The following is a 24,354-nucleotide window of genomic DNA, read 5'->3' as shown; positions in this document are numbered from 1 at the left end:
AGGGTCGAACCCAGGCCGCACGCATGCCAGGCGAGCGCGCTACCGCTTAAGCCACATCCCCAGCCCCCTACAATTTAATTTTTAATTTAGAAAAATTAACACTTATTTTTTCAAACTTCTTTTATTAAAGATAGAAGAGAGAGAATATTTTAATATTTATCTTTCAGTTTTCGGTGGACACAACGTCTTTATTTTATTTTTATGTGGTGCTGAGGATCAAACTCAGCGCTTTGCGCATGCCAGGCAAGCGCGCTACCACTTGAGCCACATCCCCAGCCCCTCAAACTTCTTAATAGTTGAACAGGTCTCATAAAAGAGCTGACAATTGGGCTGGGGCTGTAGCTTAGTGGCAGAGCGCTTGCCTAGCATGTGTGAGGCACTGGGCTTGATCCTCAGCACAACATAAAAATAAACAAACAAAATAAAAGCATCTGTCCATTACAAGTGTCAAAATAAATAAATAAATTTTAGAAAGCTGACAATTGTTTGGTGGTTTCTTCTCCTCAGAGAAGTGAGAATGTTAGAGCCAGGAACTGGGCACATACTTGTAATTCAAGTTACTTGGGAGGCTGAGGTAGAAGAATTGCAAGTTTGTGGCCAGTCTGGGCAACTTAGTGAGACTCTGTCTCAAAAAAATTTTAAAAGGTCTGAGGATGTAGCTTAGTGGTAGAGCACCCCCTGGGCTCAATTCCCAGTACTGGGGGGGGGGGGTGAGGGGGGAAAAGAAATAAAATAAGAAATGAGAATGTTAAATTGTCTTTCACTATAAATATTTTCAAGAGATCAGTATTTTTGTTTTGTAGTGGAGCTCCAGCTTCGTGGTGCCAAAAACATTGGATTCATTGGAGGTGCTTATTTTCTGCATTTCGTGTGGAAGCCCAACTTCGAGAGCTAATCAGGAAGCTTAAACAGGTAATTGCTATTTATTTTTTTTTCCTTAAGTAGCCTTTTTAGCCTATATATTCTATATGGAATTTAACTGATATATGCATAGTTACTTCTTACCACCTTCTCTTTCTGCATACAGCCATCTCCCTGACCCTATGAATGATTCCTATTAGTAATGAAGAAATTTATCTGCAGAAATGAGGATATTTTAAAATAGCTTTACTGAAGTATAATTGATACCCAGCAAACTACATATATTTAAAGTGTATAATTTTGACATTTGTACAGACCTGTGAAACTGTCACTACAATCAAGATAATGAACACACCCACTTCCCAGAGTTTTTCATGTCCTATAGTAATCCATTCATCTTCCCTCATAGGCTTTCCTTTTCCTCCTTACCCAGGCAACCACTGATCTGCCTGTTGTGATTGTACATAAGTTGTCATTTCCTTATATTTTATGTAAATGAAATCATTCAGTATGTACTTTTTTGGGAGGGGGTCTGGATTCTTTTTACTTAGCATAATTTATTTCAATTTTATACTTTATTGTGGTAGACCATATAGCATAAAAAAGAATTTTATCATTTTTAAATGTATTGGCATTAGGCATGGTGGCACGTGCCTATACTCCCAGCAACTCTGGAAGCTGAAACAGGAAGATTCCAAGTTTGAGACCAGCCTCTGTGACTTAAGTGTACAGTGTCATTAAGTACATTTTCACTCTTGTGTGATCCTTGGTACTTTCTATCTCCAGATAGAAAATATAAAAAGTTTTTCCAGAATTTTTTCATCATCCCATAACTGAAACACTCTGTACCTATTAAACAATAACTCTCCATTCCCTCTCTTCACATTCTCCAGTAACCAATACTTTTCTGTCTTTTCATTTTAAATAATGTTTTCTATTTGCTTTGCCTTTATACTCACTAATCTTTTCTTTTCTTTTTTTTTTTAAAGAGAGAGAGAGAGAGAGAGAGAGAGAATTTTTAACATTTATTTTTTAATTATCGGCGAACACAACATCTTTGTTGGTATGTGGTGCTGAGGATCGAACCCGGGCCGCATGCATGCCAGGCGAGTGTGCTACCGCTTGAGCCACATCCCCAGCTCCTAATCTTTTCTTTTGTAGTGTCTAATCTGTCATAAATCCCATCCATGGTATTTTTCATATCTAGATGTTGTTTATCTCTAGACCTGGAAAGTTTTTTTCAGGTCTTTACTTAACTTTTTCTTCTTTTTTTCTCTTTATGGTTCTGGGAATCTAACCCATGACCTCATACATGCTCAGCAAGCCCTTTACCACTGAGCTGTATCCCCCTAGCCCTCCACTTAACTTTTCAAACGTAAAGTAGTCCATTTATAATATGTGTATAGTTAATATCTACGTCAGTTCTGAGTTGATTTTGTTGGTTGATTTATATCTTCATTATAGGTTGTATTTTCCTATTTCTTCACATACTTAGAGTTGATGCCAAACCTTGTGAACTTTATCTTGCTGGGTGCTGGATGTTTTCTTATTCTAGTTATTAGAACCTGATTTTTTTTGTGGGGAGTCATGCTTATAAGATTTGTTATGTGAGATCAGAACAGTGCTCAGTATAGAAGTAGTTATTCGCTACTTCAAAAGCAAGACACTACACAAAACCGTATGAATTATGAGATATTCTAGCTGACTTAAACAGGGACAGGTACCATTCTTTGACAGTGTGAATATACCTCTCTAGTTAGTAGATTCCTCACATTTGTAAACTAATCCATACTCAGCTGAACACTTGAGGACCTTCTGCAGATCTATGTGCAATTCTCTTTTGTTACTGTAAATTTCAATCACCTTTGTCTTCCTGGTCTTTCAGCTGTGTCTCCTCAACTCAGGGAGTTCTCTTTGTTTCATTTTGGGTTTTCTTTTTTTGTGCCTTGGTCTAAGAAAGACGGTAGGCTGGGCAGTCCTTGGGTTTGCTTCAGTTCCTGTTTCTCAAGGGTCACTATCATCTGTTGCCTGATATATATGGTGTTCTGGAAATCATTATTTCATGTATTTTATCTGTCTTGATTATTTCAGGTGGAAGGGTAAATCTAGTTCTTCTTACATCATATTGGCCAGAAGCAGAAGTCTTTTAAGAATATGGATTATTCAAAATAAAAGATAATTTTGAATTGTTCTTTGAGATTTACTACTGAATATATATTCTATCTACAGCAAAGTGATTTCCCAAAAGAGACCTTTGAAGGCCCTAAACATGAAGTACTACGAAGATGTCTTTGTGCAGGATATTTCAAAAATGTAGCTCGAAGGTAAGCAATATAAGCTTGAGGGCTGGATCAAGAATACTACTATATTTGGTTATAATACTGAACTATTTAATATTAAAGATTGGAGATTCAGTTTAAGTTCTGAGGTGATGATGACTTCAATTATGAGCTCTTTCATGATTGTCACTTTTACAGGGGGAGCTGCATTGGCCCAGAGTGGGAGGAGAGTGTATGTAGGGCAGGTCCAGCATGGGTTTATCACCTAAGGCAAGTAACAAGGATTTTCTTGTAGAGATGTGGCCCCAAGCGGACTATGAGAGCCAAAAAGGTTGAGGATGGCATAGGAAAGGGGTAGCTTGGCAAGGAATGTCAGACTTTAGACAACCTGTGGAGGGGTTATTTGATCTGGCATGTGAGGATGTGAGGGTAGTGATGAGGGTGTCTTCATAGGAAAGGTATGACACTGGTATGTGAAATTCATTATATACAGAGGAATGGATCATATAGCTAAGTATATTGATAATTAGAGTTAAAAATACAGAAGGTGAGAAAACAAAACAGTTTCTGAGTTGATTTGGAATTTCAAGTTATCATAATGAAATTATGATGGTACTTGATAGATGAATGGATAAATTGATTTGGGAATAAAAATAGTGTGTGTAATAAGTATTTGTGTGTATGTAAATAGTGTACACACATACCCTAGCTCTGAGAGGGACTGGGAGCAAGTCAAAAGAAAGACTTCCCCAGCTCCACAAAAAGAAAGACAGGAAGTATTCCAGAATGAGGGAAACTAATGGGACATGTAAAGTACAGGTAATATATGATTCTGAACTCAGTCTTTTTCTTTAAAGGATATTATTAGGACATTTGGTAGAACATCAGTGGCATCTGAGGATTAGATATTAATAATGCATCAGTGTTAATTTCTTGGCTTTGATAGTTGAATTATATCTATGTAGTAGAATGTCCTTGATTATAGGAAATGCACACTCAAGTTTTTGGGGATGGTGGGTGGCGCATCAGGTTGGCACCTTACTCTTAGTAGTTTAGGTAAAGAAGGTTTTTATATTATACTTCTAACTTTCCTTAAAATTTAGATTTTTTTTTTTTTTTAGAATTTAAAAAATATGTTTTGAAAAAAAAAATATGTTTTGGTTGCCTGCCATGTACATGCAAACGCTGGGCAGGTACTGCAGATAGAAAGGTGAAGTAGAATATGAGCCCTGGCATCATTCTTTTCTTTTTCCTTTTTTTAATATATATATATATATATATATTTTTTTTTTTTTTTTAAGTTGGAGATGGACACAATACTTTTATTTTATTTATTTATTTTTATGTGGTGCTGAAGATCAAATTCGGTGCCTCACAAGTGCTAGGCAAGTGTTCTACCACTGAGCCACAACTCCAGCCCCAGTCATTCTTGATGATACTTAAGTCTAATAGAGGATACAGATAGGTAAGTGAATAATTATAAGGCAGTCAGTCTGATCTGGACTATAAGAGGAATATATGTAAAATACTGCAGAAATTCAATTGCAAGTTAGACTAGGGCTATTATTTTGACAAGGATTTTAGCCAAGTGCAGTGGTGCACGCCTGTAATACTAGCATCTGGGGAGGCTGAGACAGAAGGATTAAGAGTTCAAAGCCAGCCTCAGTAAAATCGAGGCACTAAGCAATTCAGTGAGACCCTGTCTCTAAATAAAATTCAAAATAGGGCTGGGGAAGTAGCTCAGTGGTTTAGTACCAAAAAAAAAAAAAAAAAAAAAGACAAGTTTTTAGAGTGACGTTTATGTAGAAAAGTATAAACAAGGATAAGAATTTAAAGTGAAGTATATATATTAGAAAAAATGATACATGAGATTTTTCTAATTATCATACTTTAGTGAAAAAGTCAACCCTTTGAGCACAGATGTAATATAATAAAAAAATAAAAAGTACTGTATTCAAGACAGAATACATATGTAGGACTTAGTTTCACCATGTATTAGCTCTGAGATCTTGAGACGGCTAGCTAATTTATTTGGGTCTCAGTTTTGGGCTTTGAATAAAGTGCATGGCTCTCAAAATTGATAGGTTGTTTTGAGAGTTTGCTATGAAAACATTTTAGGAACTCTTAATCACAAATACAACATTGTCATTAATATTACTAATTGTTGACCTGAAATGCTTATTCTTAATTAAAATGACTGTTTATCTTGTATCATGAATTTGAAATGAATTGGTAGAGATCTTATAGTGTCAGTTGAATAAATTTAAACCTCTGGGCAGAGTTTCTTAAGTTTTAGGTGCCTGGCTGCTGCATACTTGTGATGCCATATGGAAGCCAAAGCTGCACCTTCCTGCATGGCCTCTCTAGCCAGCCATGGCACCTCAAACAAGAGCTGTCAAGCCAGCACCAGCAACTCAGCTGCCAGTAGTGGTCCTACATCTGCAGCTAACTTGCCTGATGCTGCATCCCTGCAGCTAAGTTTGCTGATAACCCAGATGGCATCCAATACAGCTGGTATGGTATAGGCTCTACTTTTGGGCAGATGTTGGGTCATGCCTTCATTGGGGCAGTGGAGGATGTCATGCTGAACCTTCAGGTTTGACATCACTTACCAGGAGCCTCTGGGAGCCCAGCCGGCACAGAATCAGCAACTGTTTGGCCTTTATTCCTATGAGATTAGGAACAATTTTTGTAGTAGTGTGTGCAGAAACAGGGTGATGTGACGTTAAGCTCTGAGAGTTTTAGTGAGGTGCTGACAGACTTGCAAATGGATTAGTCTAATTAAGAAATTAAAATTTAAAAAAATTTAAAAGAAATTCAAATTTAAGAAATGGAGTATCAGGGCTGGGGATGTGGCTCAAGCGGTAGCGCGCTCGCCTGGCATGCGTGCGGCCCGGGTTCGATCCTCAGCACCACATACAAAGATGTTGTGTCCGCCGAAAACTAAAAAAGAATAAATAAATATTAAAAAAAAAAGAAATGGAGTATCAGCTCTCTTACCAAGTTATTTTAGCATAAAGATATAATTAGTAGTGAAAGTATTAAGTGGAAAACTTCAGTTAAACTTATTATTAATAGCTTTATTGTTTCAGCAATAGAAGATGGTGTTCATACTATATAGTAGTCACTGAGAGAGTAAAAATTTAGGTATGGGCAAGTGTGTGTGTGGCTTTCTTAAACCAACTATTGTGATATTTCTTGGTATAAAGTGATTTTCTTCAAAAAAAAAAAGGTAAGCTTCTACTTATTGTGCTCTTTATAGTAGGACATACTATAAATTGTTCATTTTTTTACTTCATTGTTCTACTGTTCTGGTCTTTATCATTTGGTTTTTCTATTTATAGATCTGTAGGGAGAACTTTTTGCACAATGGATGGGCGTGGAAGCCCAGTTCACATTCATCCTTCCTCAGCAGTAAGTACCTTATTTTTAATAAAGGGAAGGCATTAATAAAGATGTAGGAATAAGTAATATACAAATGTCATTTACTTTTCATTTTGAGGTTAAATTTACATGTGTCTATGTTACATAAACTTGTAAGGGTATTAGTTGCCTCCCGCCTCCTGTTTGAAGAAGATAGGAATTAATTCAGAAAAATTTGAGCTATTATTTAGTTGGTCTAATGTAGAATAAGACAGGTTATAGTTTTCATCCTTAAATGAATTCTTTTGTGTAGCTTCATGAACAGGAAACCAAACTTGAATGGATCATTTTTCATGAGGTATTAGTTACCACCAAAGTCTACGCAAGAATTGTGTGTCCTATCCGTTATGAATGGGTGAGAGACTTGTTACCCAAGTTGCATGAATTTAACGCACATGATTTGAGCAGTGTGGCTCGTCGGGAAGTGAGGGAAGATGCAAGAAGGAGGTGGACAAATAAGGAAAATGTAAAGCAGCTGAAGGGTGAGTGAATCATTCGTTCTCCTCTTAGCTACTGTGCCATGCTATTTTCCAGTAGTGCTTTAGTATTTTCATTTTGTTTATAAAATTTTGTGAATTATTAACCTCAGAACCTCCCTCTTTCCAAGGGGCCTTTTCTGAAATGCTAGGTACCTAGATCAGAGGCATAAATAATTGTGGTACTGAATTAGGACAGAAAGTTTAATTATTAGCTGACATACACAATGAAAATTTTTTTTTTTTTTTTTTTTTTGGTATCAGGCGTTGAACCCAGGGTACTTAACCACTGAACCACATCCCCACCCCTTTTTCTTTTCTTTCTTTCTTTCTTTCTTTTTTTTTTTTTTTTTGAGACTGGGACTGGCTAAGTTGCTGAGGCAGCTTTGAACTTGTGATCCTCCAACCTCAGCCTCATGTGTGAGGTCGTGGCTCATTAAAACTTTTTTTTTTTAAATATTTATTTATTTATTTTAGTTTTCGGTGGACATAACATCTTTGTTTGTATGTGGTGCTGAGGATCGAACTCAGGCTGCACGCATGCCAGGCGAGTGTGCTACCGCTTGAGCCACATCTCCAGCCCTCGTTAAAACTTTTTGATGGATCATACTGTATATTCTTATGTAACATAACTGGAAAATACAACAGTGAAAAGTTTTGTACTACAAACTATAGGAGAGTCTTCAGAAATGTTATCCACTAGGTATTTGATTGCACTGTTATGCTAAGTGTACACTATGCCACTGAGCTACATTCCTGGCCATGTGTTCTTAGTTATTAACCACAGACTACATAGTTTCTTTGGGTTTTTTGTTTTGTTTCTGTGGTACTGGACTTTGTGCATGCTAGGCAAGCACTCTGCCACTGAGCTACATTCCCAACCCACATTATTTCTTTTGATGGGGCGAAATATAATTTTCTCTTTTTACCTTTTCTTAACATTGAAAAATGAGAGCATCTCTTTATCTTAATACCACTAGTGTTGAATCTCAAAACTAAATTTTTATTGGATTAATTTGTAATATTTTCAGATGGAATATCAAAAGAAATCCTAAAGAAAATGCAAAGAAGAAATGATGACAAATCCATATCAGATGCACGAGCTCGTTTCCTTGAGAGAAAGCAGCAGAGGACACAGGACCACAGTGACACACTGAAGGAAACAGGCTAAGCAGTGAACCCTCCAATTCAGGAACTAGGAAAAGCAGCCAGGAAATGTGCTTCTACTTTACCAGTTATTTCAGACAGCACTATGAAGAGGAAGTGGTCAGCATCTGTTATTAGCCTATGAGCTAAAAGCAAATCAAAGCTCACTGATACCAACAAATGGAATTTTGAAAGATTGGATTGGATTGCATGGTCATAGGCATTGATACAAGAAACCAGTGAAAGACAATACATGTAATATTTTCCTCACTTCAGTTTTGCTGGCCTTAACTGGTATCAAACGCTGTTATTGAGATATTTTCAAAGAACATTGAGTTGTATTTAATCAGCGTGTATTCCATTTGCATTGAAGCATTAAAAATTATTTTCCTTAAATCTCTTTAAGGCCTTCTTGTTGCTATTAGAATAGTGTTATATCAGGTATGTGACCATTTCCTTCAGAAGGCTGAACATAAGAGGTTTTTACTCAGCAATACTTAGATGTCTGTTTAATTGCTACAGAGCTTTATAGATATTTAGAGAAAAGAATCAAATAGTAAATAAAATTGCCTATGTCAGGATTCTTTCTTGAATTAATATTAATCCTTAAATTGATTTTTCTGGGATTATACAAATTCCTTTTTATATAAAAATATATTGTTTAAAACAGTAGCTATAGCCATTAACCAAAGGACAGATGATATATGTATATATATATATATATATGTATATATATATACATATATATATATATACATACACACATATATATAAAAGTTCTTTTTTAGCTGTACCTACATACTTGTATCAGCACCATGTATGTAGGTCTGGTAGTGCTTTCAAGCAACTCCTTCACACAGCCTACTCTCTTGCTTCCAGCTGCTTGGGTAGGACCATTTAAACATCTATTATGTTGATCTTGAAATGGGATTTCAAAGCAGCCAACACTATTTCACCAGTGTTTCAAATTGGAACCTTGAGGCTAAGTTAGTATTACACTCAGGCCACACTCAGCACTTGCCTACTCTTGTTTACTGCCTTGTATTCTAGTTATTTGTGTATTTGTCTGTCTCCTCACTAGATTATACGCTCCTTGTGGGCAGGAACTGTGTCTTTTTCACCTTTGTATCTTTCATGACACCTAGCATAGTGCTTTACACATAGTAGTCACTGAATGTTTGTTAAATAAAGCTTTTAGTGTCATTAAAACTTAAAAGATGGTAAATGTGTGTTTTTAGATATTTTTGTGTAAAAACCAAGAGTCTGAATTTCTTTTAGGTGTATCTAACTACTCTTTTCTAGGTTTTCCCTTTGGCATCTAAACAGCTTTATGTCCAGCACTAGAAACTAGAAGATTTTTGCTGGTTTTTTTTTTTTTTTTTTTGGTATTGGGAATTGAACCCAGGGTTTTGTGCATGCTAGGCCATCAGGGAGTATATTCCCAGCCCTTAAAACCTTTCTTGAAAAAAATCACATGAGGGGGCTGGGGTTGTAGATCAGTAGTAGAGTGCTTGCCTAGCACATGTGAGGCACTGGGTTCGAGCCTTTGCACCACATAAAAATAAATAAAGTTATTGTGACCATTAACAATTAAAAAAAAAAATCACATGAGGACCCGAATCCCTGTGCCTTTCCTTGAAGGTGAGTGGTGATTGTTTTTCTGAACATTTCAGCATTGTTAATTTGTTCACTTTTATCTATAGTGCCCTGGACACTGTCTCTGCACATTAATTGTTTAGTCCTGTCAGTTTGTCTTTTTAGGTATGTGCTGTCAGTGTGTTTCCTTAAATGGGATAGAAGTATGCATGTATTCTTAAAAAGAGAGTTCTTTTAACTCAGTATTTATTAAGCACACATTCTAAATATATAGTCTGTATTCAAATTTCATCAGTTGTCCCAATAATATCTTCTCTAGTAAATCTTCTCTTCATTCAAGGATCTTCCTTTCTCCTTTACAGCACTAATCACCCCCCCCACCATAATATGGGCTAGTTATTTTATAGGAAGTCTTCAATTTGAGATTCTTTAGTGTTTCCTTGTGGTTAGATGTATTTGAATGGAAAACTTCATAAGCGATATGGTGTCTTTTCTGGGTATAACATCTGAAGTTATGTGGTATTTGCCCATTATCAGTGATAATTAGGTTTTTTTGGGAGGTCACTGGGGATCAAACCCAGGGGTACTCTAACACTAAGCTACACCCCTAGCCCTTTTATTTTTTATTTTGAGACAGGGTCTTTCTAAGTTGCTGAGACTGGCCCCAAACTTGTGATCCTTTTTCCTTAGTCTCTGAATTGTTGGGATTATAGGCATGATTTTAACTTTGATTATTGGTTAGGTTTTTTTTTCCCCTTCAATCTAGTTACTCTTACAATTCATAAGAATTTGATAGGGAGATACTTTCAAATATGTAAAATATCCTCATAAAATATGAGGATTTATCGTCAATTGCTTGAATCAATTTTATTGTTATGGTTGCCAGTTGGTGTTTATTTCAAAAATTCTATATTTATTTGTTGGTAGTGTATTGTAAGGAAGAACATTCTTTAAAGGATGAATCTCCAGTAAACAGATGGATGCTAGGAGCAGAATGGATGAAGAATAAATTGGAAAGATTGGGAGGTATTTAAGAGGGCTGGCAAACAGTCCAGTTTATTTGGTACATAGAAGGGGTAGTAGGCTAAAAATGTCAGTTGAGGTCAAGCCAACCTTTTTGAACTATTCTGTGGGATATATAGATTTGTTAGAGGGAAATTACATCATTACAGTTTTTTGTTTGTTTTAGTTTGTTTTGGGTACTGGGGATCAAACGCAGGGGTGCTTCCCCACTGAGCCACTACATCCCATCCCTTATTTTTTATTTTGAAACAGGGTCTCACTAAGTTGCTGATGCTTGCCTCAAACTTGGAATCCTCCTGTCTCAGCCTCCCAGGTTGCTGGGTGGCATGCACCACTGCACTCAGTGTTTTAAATTAATTGTGGCAATTCCCATTTTCATTGAGAATGCTCTAAGAGGAGTAGTATCAAAGGAATGCTTGATCTTATTAAGGCAAAAAGGTGGAAAGAGCCTTGAGAAAAGGTGGTGGTTTTGGAGGAGTTTGTTCTTAAAAGAATGTGAATTCACTTTCAAATGACTGAATCAAAATGAAAAATGTTATAATAGAAAAGCAGACATGGGACTTGGGTTGTAGCTCAATGGTAGAGTGCTGACCTAGCACATATGAGGCACTGTGTTCAATCCTTAGCACCACATAAAAATAAAATAAAGGTATTGTGTCCATCTACAACTAAACAATATTTTTTTAAAAAAAGAAAAGCAGACAAAGGACATGTTATTTCATCAAAAAGGAAATACAACTGGGCAGTACATAAAAAATAATGAACCCTATTAATAATTAGGAAAATACAGATGAACAGTGAGATGCCATTCATTACCATCAGATTGTCAACAGTTAATATTCCTGAAAAGTATTGGTATAGGAGAATAAATTGCCATTATTTCATAGAACACGTCAGTAATATTTAACAAAGTTAAAGATGTGACAACCTGTGACCCAGTAAGAAAGTGTAGATTTTAAGCTTCTTTATGGACTTATACATACTTTTCCTCATAAAATTTGATTCTTAGAGGTTTAGCATCAACTGTTTTTGTTTTTTGGTGGGTGGGGGTACTGGGATTGAACCCAGAAATGCTTTACCACTGAACTACAAAGTTGCCTAGGGCTGGGCTTGATGGCATACACCTCTAATCCCAGTGGCGGGAGGCTTAGGTAGGAAGATCTCAAGTTCAAAACCAGCCTCAGCAAAAGCAAGGCACTAAGCAACTCAAGTGAGACCCTGTCTCTAAATAAAATACAAAATAGGGCTGGGAATATGGCTTAGTGGCCCAGTGCCCCTGAGTTCAACCCCCGGTACCAAAAACAAAAACAAAAAAGTTGCTTAGGGCCTTGCTAAATTGCCGAGGCTGGCTTCAAATTTATGATCCTTCTGCCTTTTCCTCCCAAGCCACTGGGATTACAGGCATGTCTGGCTATAATCAACTGTTGTTATTAAATATAGCATTCATAAAAATGTTAAATATAGAATTCATTAAAATGCTAAGCATACCATTGTTTTTAATAGTAAAATATTATAATAGACATAATGTGTCCACATGGCTAAAATATATAGGTATCAATTGGGAATGGTTGAGTAAATTGTGATAATGTTCTGTACAGCAGGGAAAATAATTTTTGAGGCTCCTGACACCTATTCCTAAACTCCTGCAGAATAGATGAACCAGTTCACATTTTTATGAAGTGTTATAAATGCACTGTACCCTTGAGTTCCCTCATATTCCAATAAGACAAAAAACAGTGCCTTATTGTTATCTTAATTTTCTTATTTAGATATTTAACACTTTTTCATATGTTAAAACTCTTCATGGGAAATAATAAAATTATCTGGCTAATATTTGATAAAGCCAGATAGTAAATACTTTAGATTTTCAAGCTGTACAATATCTATTGTAACTTCCCAGTTATTGTAGTAGGAGAGCAACCATAGACAATGCATAAATGAAAGAAAATCACTTTGTTCCAATAACATTTTTATTAAAGAAAATTAAATTCAGATTTCATACAATTTTTACATGTCAAGAATTTTTTTTTTTTTTTTTTTTTTGGTACCAGGGACTGAAACCGGGGCGCTTTACCACTGAGCCACATCCTCAGCTCATTTTTTATTTTTTAATTTTGAGACAGGGTCTTACTATGTTGCTGAGACTGGTCTCAAACTTTTAAATCTTCCTGCCTCAGCCACCCAGTACCTTGGATTACAGACATGTGGCATTGTACCTGGAAATAACCAGGTTTTTGGTTATTTTTTTGCTTAATCTACTTTTATCAGTCATGACATGGTGAGGGTATTTTAAAAAATAATTTCTAATGTGTATTAAGTTTGGTACATATTCAGATTGGGCTAGGTTTGTTAGGTGTATTATACAAAAACTGTTCATTGTGACGAACATGAAGCCTTTAAAATTCAGAATTGCTTTTCCCTTTATCAATCTGTTTTCTCAAAGCCTTTATAAAAATAACATAATGCCAAGTATTTATTTTTGTATTGTACTACTGAAAAATATTTGTCAAAGGTGCAAATTAGATTATAATTCCTTCAAGCTTTTATTTTTGATTTAGCCAAAACCTTATTTACCCAATGTCAGTCTAGCCATTCCAAGGAAAAATTTATTACCATTAATAAAGTATGTGCTTTGCTGTTGACACAACATTCCCAGAGTGTGAGGAGACTTGTTTATGGGTCATGCTTTGCTTTTAATTGGAGATAAAAAAAAAAAAGATTAAAAAGTACATATTGAGAAATGGGGGTGGGGGATAACAATCATTTTCACACTCTTAACCTCATTGCCTTTTTGCTCTATTAATCTTTCCAGCTTCCCGTGACTTTTGTTTTGGGATGGGAAAGCGATGTTGCAACTTGGCATCTGACTTCTTACTGGTCAGCAGGGTTAAAATGCTTCTGGGTTTTTCTGTCCATATTGCTCTGTGATGATTATATTTGTTTGTTTGGGATACTGGGAATTGAATTCAGGGGTGCTTTACCACTAACCTACATCCCCAACCCTTTCTGTTTTGATACAGGGTCTTACTATATTTAAACCAACTTTCCTTAGATGGCTTTTTAAGGTAATGTCTTGAGCTGTTTCATTCCTCTCCTGGGATGTAATTTAACTTTTAGAAAATATGGGAGGAGCCTATATAATGTGACCAATTTCCAGTTTGGATTCCCACAGGCTAATTTTGGCTTTTTTGGTTGGAACAGCTGGGTTTAGTGGCGAAAGCCTGTATTCCTCATTTGGGAGGCTGAGACAGGAAGATTGCAAATTCAAGGCCAACCTCAGCAACATAGTGATAGTCTAACTCAAATAAATAAAACGGGCTCCTGGGTTCAATCCCTGGTAACAACAAAAAAAGTAAAATCTCATATTAAAACAGAAAGGCCATTAAGGTTTATTCCCTTGCTTTCTAAATGATTCTTTCATTTTTTTCCATACTTTGTTGGGAGGTTGCCTATAATCTGTTTTGTACAGAGCCAAAATAACAGTGGACACTATGTTGACCAAGACCTAAGCAATACTCATTTTTTTTACTGGTTTATGATAGGCTTGCTGCTCTTTATCTTGCTTGAAAAGATAAAGACCTACTCTAATCCTGCTGGGATTCCTATCAGTAGCCTTAGTGGGTGCTGAGATGATTCAGAGCTGCTGTTTAAATGGCAAAACCAGTTATCTTAAGTATATTTCTCATGGCTTGACTTGTAATTGCAATTGCAAATATTTGGTATAAAACATTAGTTTTGATGTTCTGCTTTCAGTATTTGATTTTGAATATCCAAGAGAGATGCCTTTGTGATTTTTGCAATGCAGCTAGCTCAAGTTTTGTGTGTGTGGCGCGTGTGTGTGCGCGTGGTACTGGGGATTGAACCCAGAAGCATTCTACAACTGAGCTGCATCCCCAACCCACTCCTTCATCTTTTTTTTTTTTTTTTTTTTTTTTTTGACAGTGTCTCACTAAAGTGCTTGGGCTGGGAACTTGTGATCCTCCTCCTCAGTCTTTGGAGTAGCTGGGATTATCCACATGCATGCAGTTTAAGAGAAGGGGGACCTTGGTGCCAGGGCTTATTTAATATGAACAGCTAAAGAGAAGTCCTATAATAGGATTTTCTTGAGGTGTGAAGAGTCATTCTGTTGAGGATTTATATACACACACAAACACACATAATAGTTCCTGGCATAAAATACAAAATTAGTGGCACAATATAGGTGTCCTTTATAGATTTTGAGAAACTGGTACTCCTGGAAATAACAGACCAAGCAATACAGTTTTTGCTAATGAAACTTGCTGCAACTCACTGCAAGGACCTACTGTTGATGAACATTGTGGGAAAAAAAAAAAGCTTAAAATTGAAAAAAACCTGACCAATTTATCTTATTAATATGGCTACCTTACTAAGACACTTTCTAAAACTGAAAGCCAATGTGATTGCAGCAGTCTGTTAGAAAAAAGTTTCTGGGTAGCAGGATTTGTTTTGTGGTTTATTAAGTTGTCAGAAAATTCTGTCTTTTAACTTAAGGTAGTGTCTGATAACAATGCCATTCACATATAGCCAAGGAAACAAATTTTAACAGTGCTTCATCCTTTGGGGTATCTAAATCAGAGATTTTACAGCCTTTCTCCTGCCTCTACACTGTTAGCAAGGACAGCATATATCCATAAAAAGCATCTTTTATTACCCCCCCTCAAGCTACAGATCTTTATTGTGGGATTTTTAAAATCATCTGAACCTTATTTTTTTCCTCTTGAAAAATGTTGCATTAATAGACTTTTAAGGGTACAGTGTTTTAAAATGATTTGGAATATCACAATCTTTTTTTCTTCCTGAATTTCTGAAAACAATGCATTCATTAGATTTTTAATGTGTGATGACACAGCAGGCATTTTAACAGAAACTTGGGGCACTTTTTGGTCAGACATTTCACACCAAATATCTAAGTTAAAATCAATTGCTTTGGGGATTCTAAATGTACTTCCAGCCTGTATGAAAAAGCAACACACTTAATAATTTTGGGCCCATTCTTGATATAGCTCTTGTATCTTAGATTCTGATATTGAAAATTTAATTTAAGGTACTGTATTACTCCAATAAACAATAACTCCCTTTGTATTTTAATATAAAGCAGCTATTATTAGACTGATATCAGAAAGGTCCTTCCAAATGTTGTAACACAGGACATCTTCAAGTGTTTGGCTTGACAAAGCAACATGAAATTTTGCAAGCATAACTTCACTCCTACAATATGGTGGCAAGGCTTTTCTTTGTAGAACATTCTCTGACTGCCTTCTTACCTGCCAGATTGTTCTCAGATCCTCAATATGAGAGACAGTGTTTGGGGAAAAATACTAAAAGCAACAAAAATGACTAAGCAAACTCCTTAAGAAAAACTGCTTAACACACAAAATTATTGAATATCCAATAGGGTTTTACGTTCTTTAACTGAAAAAAAATTCTTGTGGACTTGAGTTTTTTTCCTCAAGGGCTTTTCTGGAGAAGAAAAAAAATCTAATCAAGATGAAGGCACGGAATTAAATTATTTTGTCCTTTATTGGTATTATTATGAAATGTTATTACAGTTTATATTTTATCAAGAAAGAATTGGGAAGATTATTAAGTAATGCTGTAGATACCTTAATGCTGTTGGAAATACGATGATGCTCCGGCTTTGAGGTGCTTAAATTCCACACTGCTAACCTATGGACAGTGTTGAGGTGGTCCCATGGAAATTCACAGTTAATAATCCCTTTCCTTCAGGAAGACATTTCAGTCATCTTTAACCTAATTATATAAATCTGTGAGTTTCAACTTGGTGTAGCTAAAAAATCTACTGCTACATTTTTGGTGCAATCCTTCCGCGTTATTTTATGACAATTTTATGATGAATAAAAATTCTTAAACGCCAAGCTGATCACTAATAAACTAGTCTGATACTAGCCCACCAAAATGTCCGCAGAAACGCTAAGGCCAGCTTGAGATAGCTCACCGATGGCCTTCACTGTCCTTAGAGCTAATTATCTAAGTAACACCGAAGAGAACGCAGGTTCTCCAACCGTCAGAAGGGCGTGTGTAAGGGCAGAGAGGATTTTAAACCCCATTTCATTCCCCCTCCCTGGGATGTAAGAAACCACCCACTGCATGAAACTAGGCGGGGGAGGAGTGCTGCACCAGCTGCCAGGGGAGCGCTCTGCGGCGAGGCCGTTTCCCTGAGTCACCGAGAGGGCGGGAGGCAGGGCCCATCTGCCCACGCCACGTCCTCTTCATCAGGGACTCAGTCGAAATATGCAGGGGCTGCAGGACAAGGAAACAGCACCCGCCATGCCTTAAGGAGGCCGAACAACCACCTCACCCCCAGAAGACGCAGCATTTCCCTAGCACTCGCTCTCCATTCTGGCAGCAGTCAACCAACCCGTCACTGCCAGCATCACGTGCACCTGGAAGTGCGTGGGTGGGACCTAAAGCGCCTACGGAAATGACGTCGGTCGCCCCGAGTCGCATGATGTGGCAAAATGCAAAAAAAGTGGGGGGAGGGAAAAACAGCAGACTGGGGAAAGTGATGATTCCAAAAAAGTAGTCCCTCCAGTTCCTCTTGCTCCCTCTTGTCGCATCGGCAAGGGAGGCTTTCGGCGCAGTGCGCCCCGAATTCCTGCGCCTGACAGCGAGGCGGCGCTCCGTGGAGGGGTACATAAGTCGGAGGGGGTGAGGTGGCTGGGCGGAGTTCAGTCGCGGGATCCTTCCGCAGGGCTCAGCCGTTTCCGGAGTCTGCGCTGCGCCCGGTTCCGCCATTGCGGCTCTCCCGGCCCCTGGAGCCTCCGCCCCCGACCCAAGCTCTTTCGTCTGCCTGCCAGTTTCCTGCGTCCCCGGAGAGTATCCTGCTGAGCCCAGCCTCCCCCTTCCCCCTCTCCTCCTCTCCCTCGGAGAGCCCGGGCAGCTACTGCCCCGCAGCCCCAGTGGCAGGAGGAGACCATACCCCCCGACAGCGCCATGGCCCAGATTCTGCCAATTCGTTTTCAGGAGCATCTTCAGGTGCGGTTGGGACTAGGCTGGTGAGGGGTGTGGTGGGGTCGGTAGGAAGAAAGGAGGAAGCTGAAGTCTGAGCCCGAGCAGGATCAGATGGGGGGGGGTTGGTTTGGCGTAGATGGAGGAAGGGGCACTATCTTTGAAAGCGTAAAGGGTTAATGATGTGGGCCTTGGTTGGAAATGACGAATCGGGGTGCAGAGGGCGCCGAGGGCAGGCCTGGGTTCCAGGGCCTCTGTCTTGTTTCCTGGATGCCAAGAACTGCGCAGACTAACTTCCCCCTCCCTAATTTACTCGGTTCATTCATTTGAGTTGGGGGGTAAAAGCAGGGGACTCTACTGCGTTTCTCCCGGAGCAAGAATTCTCATCACACTCTGGGCCAGTGCAGGGCTGTCACCTTCCATTGCTCTTTTCTTCCCTTTACCCCTTCGTGTCTGCGCTCTGGAGTTGTGTGGCGGGTGGGTTGGGGAGGAGCAGCCTTTTTTCTTCCTCCTTCCACAATTGAGAAAGGCACCTTCCCGGGGGTGGGGGGGGGGATGGCTTTGACTTGTCTTTTGCCTTTCCTGAGACAGTAGCAGCAGAAGGTCACGGAAGGAACTGAAAGAGGATAAAATGGGGGAACGCATTTCTCCGGGCGGTGTCAATCTCTTGAGTGCGTGGGGTCAAGGTCCCTAAGGGAACTCGCATTTTTTTTTTCTTTCTTGATTTCTTTGGAGGTGGTGTACCTCTTAACCCCTCCTTGATTCTAGAAGGTAGGAAGAGTTATTCGGAAGTTATCTTGGGGCCTTCTGGAGTCTAGCAGGTAGTTGTGGGATTGTGGTATTGAATACTTCTCTCAGGGCTGAGTGAAATTGAACGGAGCCCTGGGGATAGAGCACACCTGCTTGCAGTCTTGCAGGGTTAGTTGATCTGTAACTGGCTTCTTTTTAGTAGGTTCTAGAGTTCTTCCCCAAGGCGTTTTATCCTGGAGACAACATGCCAAAGAACGACCTAGACAGGTGACCATTCCAGAGCTTCACTGAATTAAGCCTCTGCTGAACGTGTGATTTTTCTGGTTTAATCCTGATTTGTACTTTGGCTGGCGTAATTTATTCACATTAATTTGCTCCCACCCCCCACCCCAAATATCCCCTTAAGTCGGCCTGGTGTTGGGTTCAGTCATTTGAAGGACTAATTTCATGTTTGACATGACACGAATATTAACTTATTAGGCACTCTTATCATTGGAGCCATTTTTATTTACTTTTCCCCATTGGTATAACATTCATAAAGGATTCTTGCTAATTAAAAGGTTTAATATTCAGTCTGTGAGTGAATAAACTTAGTTCTTTACAGATATTGCCACATTTGCTTGCACTAGCAAGAAGTTATTTTCCTTTAAGACTTGAAATGTAAAAAATATATCTTCACTTATATAATGAATTAAATGCAACTTTTTTCAGTTATCTCTAGTTTTCAAATAACTCATCTGACCTTGGCAAGGAAAACAAAGCTGGTGTTGGATAGCTAGTGGGTTTAGTCCTAGCATTTGGAGGAAGCTGAAACTGGAGGATTACTTGAGCCCAGGAGTTCCAGATCAGCATGGGCAACATAGGGAGATCCCCATCTCAAAAAACAAAGCAAAACAAAAAAAATGTTTTGCAAGAATTTAAAAAATGTTAAAGGAGTGAGTGAATATGGAGAAGTTATTTTTTGTGCTAAATTCAGGTTTAATTGTGGTTACCTCTGTTAAAATGGGGTGATAAATGAATGGGGGATTAGGGATTATGAAGGTAACATTTCCTGGATATGAAGGAAAAACACAGGTTTGGCCTCAGACTGAAGTGCATCTGAAGTATATTTCTGCAGATTAATATATGTAAACCATTAAAAAAAAAAAGTTGAGCTGCTTTTTCCTTTTTTTTTCCTTTCAATGCTGGGGCTGGAACCCAGGGGTACTCTGTCACTGAGCTACAACCCCCTCCCTTTTTATTATTCATTTTGAGCAGTCTGGTTAAGTTGCCCAGGCTGGCCTCTAGCTTGCCTTGGCCTCCCTAGTAGCTACTACACTTGGCATAGTTTTTCGTTTCTATTAAAGAGGAGAGAAGAGAATGGTTAAATAGTCCCAAAGATTGGTATTCAGCCTTCTCACTAAATAAAGACAGATTTAACATAGGCCTGGTTTTTTAATTGAGGTTTCTGCAGGTCTTTGAGCAAAGCTATTTGCTATCAAATAATCTGAAGATTCATAAGTATAAAGCAGCTTTGAACATACATTTGAATTGTGACATCCATTTTTTGGAATGCTAGGTCATTATTAAGCTTAGCTAGTATGACTGTGTGTTCCAGTAGATAGTGATTAATTGCACAGACACCCCCAAATCATCAGCTTCTTCTAGAATAATGCATCTTCTGACTTCACATTTTCATCTCCTCCCTTTTTAGAAATTAATAAGGATTATGTTAATTGGCATTTTAGGTCTTTGACCTCTGAGTCAGTTTGCTAAGTAGCAGAAAATGTTCTGAAACACTTAGGATAAAAACTGGAAATAAAGCCTGGCGTGGTGGCACATGGCACATGGCGTGGTGGTACAATCTCAGCAGCTCTGGAGGCTGAGGCAGGAGGATCACAAGTTCCAAGTCGGCCTCAGCAAAAGGGAGGCACTAAGCAACTTGGGGAGATCCTGTTTTCAATAAAATACAAAATAGGAATGGGGATGTGGCTCAGTGGTCAAGTGCCAATGAGTTCAATCCCTGGTACCAAAACAACAACTACCTGGAAATAAGAAATGAGGAACTTGAGTGTAGATTTAGCTTGTGGAACTTCAAAAAGCAATCTGTAAATGAATTTATTTTTATGCTCTCTACCTACATTATCCAGCTGAAGAATCTATCACCAAGGCCTGAAACTACATTTTATGAATGTTATTTAAGTTATGAAGGAATTTTTTTTCATTAATGGATTTTAGGCTGATAGCAGTCAACAAATAATTGCGTATTTGGGCAAGATATTGCTGGAGTTGCAGATTCTGAACGAATCTTGGCTACATATAAAATATTGTCTGCAATTCTCAATTCTTGGTGTAGTCAGTGTCTTTATTGCCGGTTGACAAACTCTGTAGTTCCTAGGCTCTCTTGAGTTTTCATTTACAAATCTCACTCTTCCTTTTTTTTTTTTTTTTTTTTTTAAAAAGTGTTTTGTAGTTGTAGATGGACAGAATGCCTTATTTTTATGTGGTGCTAAGGATCAGACCCAGTGACATGCTAAGCAAGTGCTCTGCCACTGAGCTACAACCCCAGCCCCTCTACTTTTCCTTTTGATGCATAAGTTCAGGCATGAAATGTGTTGTTGGGTTAAATGGTAACGATTCTTGCTAAGATTAATTTAGCTTGCAAAGGGAAAGCAATGTTAAGTATTACTGGGGCGTGTGACATGCTTAGCTGGACTGTCTGGAAGAGGCATACCATCTGGAATTATGCTGCAGTCCACCCTGGGAATAGCTTCCAAACTTAAGATACATTTTTCGTAATTTTTTTAATGGTCAGTTCACTCAGCTTAACGGGGTATGGCTGACTTTAGTGAAAGTACTTTCACTCTGATTAGGATATAATTCAGGAACTGTGTGTGCTATAGGACCACAGTCTTTTTCCACTTTAGTGTGTAGTGAATTTGATTTTAGGAAGCTTGATACTTTGCTCTTGGAATAATTATTTCTGACCATAGTTGGAATTTATACCTTGGTTTTCAGAGCTTCCATTTATATTTAGTCCTCAGCTTCTTTGTAAAATTATTTATAAATTCTTATGTCCAACAGTATACAATACCTATTTGAATTAGCTAAACAGATGTATTTTTATCTGTGTTAGTGATGAGGTTCTTTGAAACTTCTGATCATTATTGTCCAGTAGAACTTTCTTTAAGTGATGGAAGTGTCTATTAGTTACAAAGGGATATTGTGCACTTGAAATGTGTCTAGTGTTACTGAGAAACTCAATTTTTGCTTTTATTTCTTCATTTAAATTTTAATACTCGTGTGTGTATTGACAGCCAACATTGAATTGCACAATTGATGTAGGCCATAATGATGTGTTTTGTAGAACTGGCTACCCATGTTTATATATGTAGAACATTTTTTTAGCTAAAATTAAAACATTCATCATCCAAGTATTAGTCAAATTCTGTCTCTTTTGGGAAGTGATTTCTAGTGAATGGGAGAGTCGTGGACTTCTTCATTGTCCTTTTTTTTTTCCCCCTTCACAATACTTTTATTTATTTTTATATGATGCTGAGGATTGAACCTAAGGCCCCACACATGCTAGGCAAGCACTGTACCACTGAGTTACAGCCCCAGCCCAGAGCAGTAGCCTGCTGGATGTCTGGGTACTTTCAGATCTTCAATCAGTTCCCCCCAGACACCTTTCTTTTATTACAATAAAGTTGAACTTTTTTTTTTTTTTTAACTGGGGATTGAACTCAGGGACATTTAACCACCAAGCTACATTCCCACCCCTTTTTAAATATTTTATTTAGAGACAGGGTCTCATGGAGTTGTTAAAGTGCCTCCCTAAGTTGCTGAGGCTGGCTTTGAACTTTCGATCTTCCTGCCTCAGCCTCCCAAGCCACTGGGATTACAGGTTTGCGCCACCACACTGGGTCCAGACACCTTTCTTAACAATTGAAGAAAGTGAGACTCCAAGTAATGTCCAGGGACCATGATATCAGAATGGGATTTGTACATGGGACTTCTAATACAAAATACTTCAAAGAAATGAAATGATTGTTTTTAAGAGACTGTATCCTAGTATGCTGTTTTTCTTTAGGGCTTTGGCCTAGAGACAGGACTCTTTCTGCTTTTTAAAATGTGGTAAATGATGTGATACAGTGGACAGGACAGGACAGGGGGTTGTTGAGACCAGTGCTAATAGAAAAATAATGAGAGCCTCATTTGTCATTTTAAATATTCTAGTGGTCACATTAAAAAGTAAAATGCAGGTGAGATTAATATTTTATTTAATTCATTATACCAAAATATCATTTCAATATGTAATCAGTACAAAATTTACTAATGGGCTGTTTTACATTTTTCTTTTTCTTTTGGTACCAAGAATTGATCCCAGGTATGAGCCACATCCTGAGTCCTTTTGATTTTGTATTTTGAGACAGGGTTTCACCAAGTTGCTTAGGACCTTGCTAAATTGCTGAGGCTGGCTTGGAACTTGTGATCTTTACACACACACACACACACACACACCACCCCAGGTGGGATTGCAGGCTTGCACCACTGTACCAGGGCTGTTTTACATTTCTTTTTTTTTTTAATATTTATTTTTTTAGTTGTAGTTGGACACATCATCTTTACTTCACTTATTTATTTTTTTTATGTGGTGCTGAGGATCGAATCCAGGTCCTGCATATGTGAGGCGAGCACTCTACCACTGAGCCACAATCCCAGCCCTGTTTTACATTTCTTTATGCTAAATTCCAAAATCTGATTTTATTACACTTAGAGAACATCTCAATTCAAACCCTGTTTTTATTTGAAATAGTTTGTGTTAAGAGCTTATTAAATTTACAGTTGAAAAAGCAGATTTATATGCCTAGGTTATTCCAAACATTTAAGTTTTCCAACAAATTAATCAATTTCTGTTAATTATTTGATTTTAATTAACTTAAAAATCAGTCATAGTAGCTGCATTTTAGGTGCTCAGTATCTGTGACTACATATGAGACAACACAGATTAGGACTTTTTGTTTCTTTTTCTCTGTAAAATAGGCATGTTACCTCACAAAGTTAACATGAGGATATGAGATCATAAATGTGAAAGTACTTGGTGTAGTACTTTAGGAACATTAATTTTTAGCTGTATAACTTTTGCCCAATACATTTCATTTAAGCATCTCAATCAGTTGACAGTATTTTGTTTGTGGACCTGGATTAGACTCTAGGGTTAAAGTGGTAAATCAGAGTCTGTCTGCACCTTACTTCATGCTTGCATTGATGTCTGATTGTGGATCTTTATGTATTTGAACATTTGATATCATACAAGATTTAATACAAATATTAATGTTTAAATAAATTGATGGCACTCTGAAATTATACTCCCCCAAACAAAATTTTAGTCTTCTATTATATTCCATGAGCTCTCATTGTGTGCCTTTGGTACTTTGTTTTGTTTGGGTGCTGGGAATTAAACCCAGAGGCAGTTTACTACTGAGCAACATTACTAGCCCTTATTTTATTTTACTATATTTTGAGACTGGATCTTGCTAATTTGCAGAGGCTAGCCTTGAACTTGTGATCCTCCTGCCTTACTTTTCTGAGTTGCTGGGATTACAGGCATGTGCCACTGTACCTGGCCCTTTGGTACATTTTTAATTAGTATAGTTATGTAAATGTTCTTTTAAGGTGGTAGAGTTTTAAGTGAATATTCTCACTTAGATGGGAAATAAATTCATAACTTTGTTTTAGCCCTATATGCTAGAATGAGGCTGTTTTTCTAAATTCATATATATACTGGGCTAAAACTACATAAGATCAACTTGTCTCATGAGCCAGTGCAG

General features: G+C 37.8%; 2 protein-coding genes and 1 long non-coding RNA gene across 4 annotated transcripts in view; 2 read left to right on the top strand and 1 right to left on the bottom strand.

The window, feature by feature from the left end:
* DHX40 (DEAH-box helicase 40) overlaps window positions 1–9,423 on the top strand; it is a 43,254-nt gene extending 33,831 nt beyond the window's left edge. The window contains exons 14-18 of the mRNA XM_081272083.1: window positions 804–912; window positions 3,091–3,185; window positions 6,485–6,554; window positions 6,817–7,045; window positions 8,071–9,423. Coding sequence (XP_081128209.1) covers window positions 804–912; window positions 3,091–3,185; window positions 6,485–6,554; window positions 6,817–7,045; window positions 8,071–8,210 — 643 coding nt within the window. The 3' untranslated portion in view covers window positions 8,211–9,423. The remainder of the gene's footprint in view (window positions 1–803; window positions 913–3,090; window positions 3,186–6,484; window positions 6,555–6,816; window positions 7,046–8,070) is intronic.
* Window positions 1–24,354, bottom strand: part of LOC308635743 — a 573,614-nt gene that overhangs the window by 428,033 nt on the left and 121,227 nt on the right. The gene's annotated exons all lie outside the window — the stretch shown is intronic.
* The window catches only part of CLTC (clathrin heavy chain), a 63,367-nt gene continuing 56,486 nt past the window's right edge, over window positions 17,474–24,354 (top strand). For both annotated transcript variants that reach the window (XM_081272974.1, XM_081272973.1), the window contains exon 1: window positions 17,474–17,821. In XM_081272974.1, the coding sequence (XP_081129100.1) occupies window positions 17,780–17,821 (42 nt within the window). In that variant the 5' untranslated portion in view covers window positions 17,474–17,779. The remainder of the gene's footprint in view (window positions 17,822–24,354) is intronic.

The sequence above is a fragment of the Spermophilus citellus genome (assembly GCF_964194105.1).
Source record: "Spermophilus citellus genome assembly, chromosome: 17".
Classification (NCBI taxonomy): Eukaryota; Metazoa; Chordata; class Mammalia; order Rodentia; family Sciuridae; genus Spermophilus; species Spermophilus citellus.
Note: the sequence above shows the minus strand (reverse complement) of the source record. Positions and strands in the feature narration are given on the sequence as shown.